The following is a 9,123-nucleotide window of genomic DNA, read 5'->3' as shown; positions in this document are numbered from 1 at the left end:
TGTTTATTTCCGTAAAAATAAATAAATAAATTGGGTAAGACATTTTTCAAAATCACCGTCTTATTATTATTATTATTATTATTATTATTATTATTATTATTATTATTATTTATTATTAAAAGATGTAGGTGACGAAAATAAAATTGAATAATGGAAAGTTACTATATATACCAATAATGTTATCCGTAAATTTTTAAAGAAACTATGTGAACTATAACAAAATATGCCAAAAAAAATATTTTAAAATAAGTTAAATAAATAACGTGATTATGTCGGAGGATGCTGACAAGTGCCAAATATGGATTCCAAATCTTGATTCGAGTCTTACCTTACTTTTTTTAATTGTTGGACTGTTCATTGCATTTCGAGTCGGTGATTGTAAGATCAAGCACGGATTAGAAAGTCTCAATTTAAGTTCTATGAGATCATACATAAATTAATAAAACAGAGCAGAAGTGAAAGATGAAAGTACTGTACCGAGAACACAACCATGTGAAAATTTAGTCTATATAATAGGGGGCTGGCTGTGTAAGAGCTCTATGTCATGTATGGGCGACCAGTGCTGCTTGATTGAGTATTCGGAAGGCAAGATATTGGGATCAGATTGATCATATCATCAAATAAGAAAAGGAACCAGTGGAAGTACTGTTCCCTGCACTCCCAGAAAGATAATCATTAGATATAAATTTGAAATATGTTTATATATTTTCTCTCGAACATCCAATTATACACGTTTGTTAATCATATTAATCTTTAAAAAAATTTAAGGTCGAAATTAAAATAACTATTAATTCCTTAAATTTTTAATTTTTAATATTTAATAATTTTGTCGAAATACTTTCAAATGTATAATAATTTAGTCCGGTTATAAAAAAAAAGTAATTGAAAATTAATAATTTTTTTTACTGAGATAAATTATTTCAGGATTAAATATATTTTTATAAATCACAAAAGATTTAATTTAATTTAATTAAAATTGATATATAATTTTGTTTTAAATAGAATTAAATGGTTGTAAATTTAAATGGGCCAATTTGTCTTTCAAAGCCCACGTTGGTCGGTTGCCTATGAAAAGGCCCAAACAATGGGCCCATTAGTCTTCCAAAGCCCACGTGGGCCGGCTGCCTATATAAAGGCCCAAACAATTGAGCCCATATTTTTCTTATTTTCCTTTCCTTCTCCACTGCTTCCCTTTCTTTTATTATTTCCCGTTGTAGTCGAAGCTTTTGCCCAACGACTGTGAAGAGTTTCAGAGTTCTTGCTGCTGAGCAGCGCTTCAGCAGAATCGCCATTTCAATCAGAAAATCGTCGGATTCAGCCTTTTAGGCTCCGGCGACGATCCTCATCATGGTCGCTTCCTCGGTTCTTATGGTGTGTATAAGCCTATTACTTGTTTTCTGAACTTCGCCCTATTGATTTTGCCAACTTTTTTCCCGTTTGGGTTGTTTTTAATTGCTTTTTGTCACTTTTTCAGGTGGCTGAGAAGCCTAGCATTGCGCTCTCGATTGCTTCTGCACTCTCTCATGGCCAAGTAAGTTGTAGAGGCACTTTTTGATACTTGTAGGATTTTAAGATTTGAGGTGGGTGATTACTGTGGAATTTTGAACTCATTTCTAAGTACCTTGTGCCGTTTTCATTTTCCCGAAAGGCTTAGATACTAGATTATACAGGTTTTAGAACACGAAAAACGGTTCTCACTAGGAAGAGTTGATTAGCTTTCATAGGATAGCTTGCAAAAGCCACCCTTAAAATTTGTAATTCGATGTATATTAGCAGCTTGTATCACTTTTCTTATTTCAGGATATGTAGTTTGAACATTACCTAATGTATGATTCTAGCATGTAAGGTAGAAAGCCTAGCATAGCATGCTTGTATCACTTTGCTTCTTTTTTAAAATTTGGAAAATTTCGGGTTTGCATGTTGATATTGGCTTCTTTTAGATCGAGTGTTTTTTTACTTTTTTTTTTTGTTGATATTTTTGGGCTATAGAGAATTATGTGTTTTTTTTTNTTTGGTTTTTTGGGCTGTTTCACGTCTCCAAGTAGGAGTTTTGTACTTTTTCATTTTATTGATGAAAAGTATTGTTTCCTTGTCGAGGAAAAAACAATATTAAGAAGTAATACTGATTACTGACATATAATCTCAACATATTAATGTTACAGATGTCTACAAGAAAGGGTAGCACAGAGGTACATGAATTCGATGGGAGATTTCTTGGGCATCATGCTCATTACAAAGTGACATCGGTTATCGGACATGTTTTCAGGTGCCTTTTCATTTAGTTACATCTAGAGTGTATGTGAATGTGATTATGTTACCTTAAATATTATGTATGTGCAAGGGACTGGGCATGGTGTTTTTCACTGATAACATGGGGATTTTATGGAAATCAGTTGATAACAAGCAAAATTTATTTATTTACATAATTAACGATAACAAGCAAGAAATAGAGGCTGAAAGAAAGTAGTTGTAATATATGGTGTCCTTGAACCCAAGTCTGGGCACGATCTTTCAAGCATGTGTTTCCTTGAATTTGTATATTCCCTTTTCATGCCTTTCATATCTATCTATCTATCTGTATAATTTTGCATAACACATTCCCTTTTAAGTCTTTATTTACTTAATTAATGATAAAGGCTCAATTATTATCATTTCTCAAATTATCCAATTGCGGAACGAAAATTATCTAATTCTCATTCCAAGGCTGTCGTACTAATATGGTTATAGCATAAATTGGAAAACAAGGGTTCTGTGCCTATAAATTTTCGAGAATAGTCTTTGCTGAAATGGTTGTTTAGTTTCTCTGATACTGTCTGTCAAAGCTTACTTGCATGGTTGTTTTTGGTTATTTCATGATGATGCACTAGTCCTTTACTCTCTGGCCCATTTTTTTAGTGCATTTTTCCTTTGTCTTTTTGTGGGTTTAGTATAGATTTCCCAGCTAGATTTCAAGATTGGAAGGCAACTGATCCTTTGGATCTTTTTCAAGCTTCAGTAATTAAGGCAGAATCAAACCCAAAGGTATGAGTCGTTCTTACATTTCTTTTATGTAGTTATATGTCTACTCTCTCACATTGTTGGAAATTGGGATGGTCAACAAATTAACTAGGAGAAATAGTTTCTTAGTTAATTATCTAAATAAACTTTTTCTTAACTAAAGCAAACTATTTCTACTGCTTTCATTTATGAAACTTCGTTTTAAACATAGACCCCTTTAATTTTGTTTGTCTGATGTAGTTATTATTGGTTTCCTTTCTACTTTAACGGTCCATAAAATTCATGTGCTTTTCATTTATATGTGCCACTCATTTATCCATCTCTCTTTTGATCTCCTTTGTTTTGTTTTCGTATATTTTCATTTGCTTAATGTCTTCCTTTCTTCTAGGTTTGTGTGAGACATGATGAGGAGCTTGTGAGTTTTTTCATAAATCATAACAATTAAGAAAATGATCGATCAGAGGAAATTCCATTGCCCGATATGCCTCATTAGTGCCTTCTTCTCATCAAGCATTGAAACCTTAAGATCACCTTTTTGTTCAATGCCAGGAGGCTGTATTGTTTTACCGAAGTGCAATGCATAAAATTTTTATAGTGAGGCCTTTCCGTTGTTTACAGTAGAAGATTATGCAAAGTTTTTCCCATGACCCTCTATCTAACAGCATTTAAGGAAGAAATTTGATTAGTGCTGGTGAGGATGATTGGGAACTCGAATGGAAGTTCTTCTCAGATTTCGAAGATAAGCTAAAGGTGAAGCCTAAATGCGCATAATACTTGGTTTGGTTTTGGTTAACCAGGAAAAATAAAAGTAGTTGCACTTTGGAAAATGAAAGATAATGACGATACCTATATCAGTATTTGCAGTTTAGACAAGGAGGTATTTGGTTTGATAAATTAAGTTTTGATAGCTGAAGGTTTTTTATTGAAGAATCTTATGAAGGATACATTAGAGCTCTTTTTGAAGTTGGTAGAAATTCTTCATTACCTTTGAAGAATCTCATGATGGTTTTTCGACTAGAGTATCTAATGAGTTATTTTGAAGAGGAATTATTCCAAATCAATCCTAAGCCTTAAGTTTGTTTTTACTAGTTTGCACTGGTTGTCGTCATAAGATTGGAGTGCTTATGCTTGAGCCATCATTTTAGGACGTTTGCTTGGTTGAATTTTTTTAACAAGTTTCCAACTTCGGTTATTAATTGGTGTTTTGCGGCAATGGAGGGTTCTTTCTGGTTTTGGCAGCTTCCTTTTATGGAAGAAAGTTCTTGTTTTTCGTAGCTGGACGTCTTTTTCGAGATTTGGCCTCTTATAAAGATCTTCTTCTCAGATTTGGCCTCGTAGCTTTGCTATTATGGTTTTGGCTGCTTGGCTCATTTGTTTTCAAGTTAATCTTCTCAGAAGTGCTAGATCTTTCTTTGACTCTTGTAATATTAATTATTAGGAGATATTTTCTTTATTTCTTTATTTGTTTGGTTGTTTGTCTTTTTTTTTCACTCTTTGTTTGTATCCTCGAATAATTTTCAATCTTTTCATCTATTGATGAAAAGTTTGTTTCTTGGCAAATAATAATAAAAAAATGATGGTTGTAGTAGTATTTGTTGGATACTTTCATCTATGCTTGGTTTGCTCCTCTCTCGGCCTTGGTCCCCATTGTCCAGAACCAATACTTATTATTTCTGCTGCTGTTTGTTTCAAAGAGGGATCCTCGTGTTTAAAGCTTCCGCCTATTTTTGGAGTTCAAGGTTTGGGAGTTGCGAGTCCTTGCCTTTTCGGTTTTTGTGGATGTGGTGCAGTTTTTTCCATTCGCTTGGGCTGGTTTCAGCTGGTTTGGTTCTTTGTCTTGCCAAGATCTTTGACGTTTTGTTCTTCAGTGCTTATATTTTGATCTATTGTAGTTCTTGTTTTTTATTTGGGCTTCTTGCATCTTTGAGCTTTTTTCTTTCATAAATCAGTGAAAAGTTTGTTTTTTGTTAAAAAAAGAAAATATTTATTTTGGATATGTGCTGTTGAAAGTCATATTTGGAAAATTTGGGTGGACAGAAATCAAAGACTCATTCAGGATTTGCCCTTTGTTTTTGTCGGGCTCCTTTGTTTGTCCTTGTTTTCCTTTCATTCTTTCTCAATGAAAGTTCGGTTTCTTACAAAAAAAAGGGGAAAAGAAATCGAAGACTCAATTAGAACTACTCCATGAGGTAGGAGAGGTTTGGAAGACAGTTCACTCCAAAGCCTCCCTATGGATTTCCATACATGTATCCTTTCATAATTAAAGCCAATTGGAGGAATCTTTTGTGGTATCTTAGCTTTGGGTTGATTGTTCGTCACTGTTTTCTTGTACCCTTCTCATCTATGGAAGCCGTACTTCTCTGTCTTATAAAACAAGAGGCGAAAAAAGTTGTAGGTTTAAACTCCCATCCTACTTGTGATGTAATATTAAATAAAAAAAGGAATGTAAAGAAAAAAAGAGGAAAAAAAGAGAAAATGATGGATAATGGATTATTGTATTTGTAATAGAAGAATATCAAAGGACCCAATTACCTAAATAACTCCATCTATTATAGTATGAGATGATGAGATGTGGAAGTTAAGAATTTATGTGCGTGTGTTTGTGTTAATTATTTCTTGAAATAATCTTTGAGCCTTTATTGGCTAAACAAAATCAACAGATTACAGCTATTTGTGTTTTCAAAAGTTGTTTGCAAGATGTTTTTATAGTTATCATTTCATTTATGTTTAATTTGTATTTATTCTAACAGTCCGATGCGATTTTGAATTATTGTACCCTAACTGAAAAACACAGAAAAGAAATAAAACCTAGGTAATTAAGAAAAAAACGAAGCAAGGTGTGATGATAATGTGCGTTTGTGTTGTGCGGCCGCATGTCATAGACTCCTAGTCACCTTGGGAAAAAATTCCTGCCATCTGTTTGCTCTTTATGTAGGGTGCTAGTTTCTGGTGCCCGTGGTAACTTCAATGTCTCAAGGACAATTTGAAATTTACTCGTGGTAATAGAATTTGTGATGATAAAATTTGGCAAATATCCAGGACTTTAATCTTCCATAAGTTCTTTTATCAAACGACCAATTCACTTTGCCAGACTTGCTGACTGATATATTTTGTAAAAGGTCAATTCTTCTTTTTATGTGGTTTACTGGACAAGAGAGCATTAACACTCTCGTTACTATTGAAGATTCTCTTCTCCATCTTTTCTTGGCAGTCTATCTTGTATAAATAGGCACTCAAGGATCAAAATTGTACTTTGAGACACTGTTTCATGCACTGTTTTGATTATCCTTAAATGATGTTAAATATACAGGATACAATGTGTTTGTTTTCCAACTTTTCTTGTTAAGAAAATATTACTATTTTTTTCTTGGTTTTAGGCTCACATACGTCAACATTTAAGTCGAGAAGCCCGTGGTTGTGATTGTTTGGTTTTATGGTTGGATTGTGATCGTGAAGGAGAGAATATTTGTTTTGAAGGTACTTTCCCCCACTGAAATCATGATTCCAATTTTCTCTTTTATTCGTAAAGATGATCTAATCTATAAATTCCTGAAGTTTTTTCCCCTTTGAGGTCATATTTTATCTATTTATCTTTATTTTGGTTTTGCCTTCATCTCATCTGGTTTTAAAATTTTCGTGCCTAGAAAGGTTTAGTTTCTAGTTCTGTTTTCCCATCCTCGGGAAGTGACTTCCATTGATTAAGGAAAGAATAAGTGAGATATGAACCCAATGGAATTGACATTAGCAACCGTGAGAAAGTCCTCACAGACGTCTAGTACAAATTAGAAATTATAATCCGTTCAAGGTGGGAGTTAGATGAAGACCTTATGGTCAAAGAGATGAAAGAACCTAGGCAAAGGTTTAAAAAACCCACTCAAACTTTATTCATTACAGGTTATGGAACTTCAAGACTTCCTTGGGTTTATATAGACCAAGGGTTTCGATGTAAAAGAAAATTCCAACTCTAGGATAAAATCTTGAGAAAATGAAATCCCTAAAATAATTGAGGGATAAAAGTCTGCTCCTATGCTAATAAAACAGTAAGCATAAATAAAATCTCCTGATGAAATATGATCTATAAAATCTAACATAACTTCTAAAAAAAAAGGTTAAAGTAGTAATAGTACTAATAAAGCAAATAAAATCTTCTCTTCCTAGGAAGATTTTGTTGTCTTTGGTTTATTGGCACATAACTCCTAAAAAACGTGAAATTCTTTGCCTACCAAGTTTTGCTTGGGAGAGTGAATACCCAAGACCGTATCCAGAGGCTCTCCTCCATGGTGTTGTGACCTCAATGAGGTATTCTTTGTAGGAGACTGTAAGGGGATCTTGACCATTTATTATGGGATTATGATTTTGTTAGATCTTTGTGGAACCGATTCTTTTAAGACTTCTGGAGTTGCATCAACTCGTAATTGAGGGTGTTGTTTGATGTTTGAGAAGGTGCTCTTGAATCCTGCTTTTCGTGACAAAGGAAGGGTTCTTTGGCAGTTTTTTTTTTTTTTTTTTTTTTTTTTTTTTTTTNGGGCATTTATCTTGGGAGAAACAATAGAATTTTTTTCGTTGGGTGGAGAGGTTTGGGAAGGAACTTTGGGATATGGTTAGATTTAGTTCCTCTTTTTAGGTGTTTGTAAATACGATTTTTTGTAATTTCAGCTTAGCCTTATTCTTTTGCATTGAGACCTCTTTCCATAATTGCACATGGAGTTTTGTTCTTTGACCTATTTTTTTGTACGTTTTTTGTATATCATTTCATTTATTTCAATGACAACATGGAGAAGATTTGAAATATATATCATTTTTATATAAAATTGATATTCAAAATCAATAAGATTATGCATTTATATGCTTAAAAATGATCTTAATATCTCTCTCTCAAAATTTATTATTATCCATCGGTTTAGTATACTTAACAAGTTAATATATGTATAACAAATGTCGGACCTATATTAAATTTTTATATTGTGTTTACAAGTATCTGATACGTGTCCAAGAAGTATTAGAGTGTCCAAGTGTCCAACACAGACATGCTAGCCAAACTGGCGTGGTTGTATGCACAACACATACAGGTCATCAAACATGTATGGGGTTCATGGGTAGTTTGATGGTGCACACGAAATAATCTCTTAAGAGGGTCATTTGCAAACTTCTGGTGTATGCGTGCTCAGTGTGCCTAGTGGGCAGACGACTGCTATCTTGTAGATTCCTTGGAGAATTTCTCAACCTCTTCCTTGTTGGTTCTTGGAAGATGTGGTCATGATGACATCATGACCATATCATCTCTTTCTTGAAAAAGATTCGTCCTTGATTGAAGATAACCACTTGCATCAAAATAAACCTTAATTAATAAATTTGTGGTATATGTCACATCATTCTCATCTTGTAGAACCACTTTGAAGCCTTGAGAGTTTAGTACTATTCTAGGTCTTGTTTTGGACGTTTTTCCGTCCCTTCCAACAACAGTGCCTCTATATCCATACAATCCGCTTGGTGTTTGGTATTTGTACTTTTGTACACCGTGTATTTTTGTCCATGGTAGTAGTGCTTGGACTTGTGCTTCTCGACAAATCTTTTTGCTTTAAACAGTATTTGTTTGTAGTCACCTACACAAAAGAATAGCATAACGAGGAACAACAAGAAGGATATCATACTATACTCGTCATGAAGTGCAATCATGTATTTATTTGATAACAAGAAAATTGGTGGAATTTTTTATCTAGTTTCGTTTTGATTCATTGTCATAAGATATGCTAATTCTGTTAAATGATATTATCTGTTTCTTATCTGGGAAGTATTAACATTGGTTCTGTTTGCAGTTATTGAATGCACTGGATTTGGTGGCAATGATTATAGGAAAAAAGTGTATCGGGCAAGGTTTTCTTCCGTTACTGAAAAAGATATTCTGAAGGCTTTGGATAACCTTGTTGAACCTAATAGAAATGAGGCACTGGCTGTAGATGCTCGACAAGAGATAGATTTGAAAGTTGGAGTATCTTTTACACGATTTCAGACTACATTTTTTCAGGGAAAATATGGGAACCTTGATTCCAGACTCATCTCGTCAGTTCTCTTCTTGCTCACCTCCTTACGGCATTTATATTACATACATATATATATATATATATA

At 33.5% G+C, this 9,123-nt stretch overlaps 1 protein-coding gene across 3 annotated transcripts in view; it reads left to right on the top strand.

Moving 5' to 3' along the window:
- The first annotated feature begins 1,192 nt into the window (after positions 1 to 1,192).
- The window catches only part of LOC111791429 (DNA topoisomerase 3-beta), an 18,453-nt gene continuing 10,522 nt past the window's right edge, over positions 1,193 to 9,123 (top strand). For 2 of the 3 annotated variants that reach the window (XR_002814643.1, XM_023672762.1), the window contains exons 1-6: positions 1,193 to 1,371; positions 1,475 to 1,531; positions 2,163 to 2,266; positions 2,928 to 3,021; positions 6,375 to 6,474; positions 8,814 to 9,057. Coding sequence is in view for 2 of the 3 variants with exons in the window: in XM_023672762.1 (XP_023528530.1) it covers positions 1,348 to 1,371; positions 1,475 to 1,531; positions 2,163 to 2,266; positions 2,928 to 3,021; positions 6,375 to 6,474; positions 8,814 to 9,057 (623 nt within the window). In the remaining variant the exon portion in view is untranslated. Of the gene's footprint in view, positions 1,372 to 1,474; positions 1,532 to 2,162; positions 2,267 to 2,927; positions 3,022 to 6,374; positions 6,475 to 8,813; positions 9,058 to 9,123 lie in introns of those variants that run through there. The other variant, XM_023672763.1, reaches the window with a different exon arrangement.

The sequence above is a fragment of the Cucurbita pepo genome, chromosome LG03 (assembly GCF_002806865.2).
Source record: "Cucurbita pepo subsp. pepo cultivar mu-cu-16 chromosome LG03, ASM280686v2, whole genome shotgun sequence".
NCBI lineage: Eukaryota > Viridiplantae > Streptophyta > Magnoliopsida > Cucurbitales > Cucurbitaceae > Cucurbita > Cucurbita pepo.
Note: the sequence above shows the minus strand (reverse complement) of the source record. Positions and strands in the feature narration are given on the sequence as shown.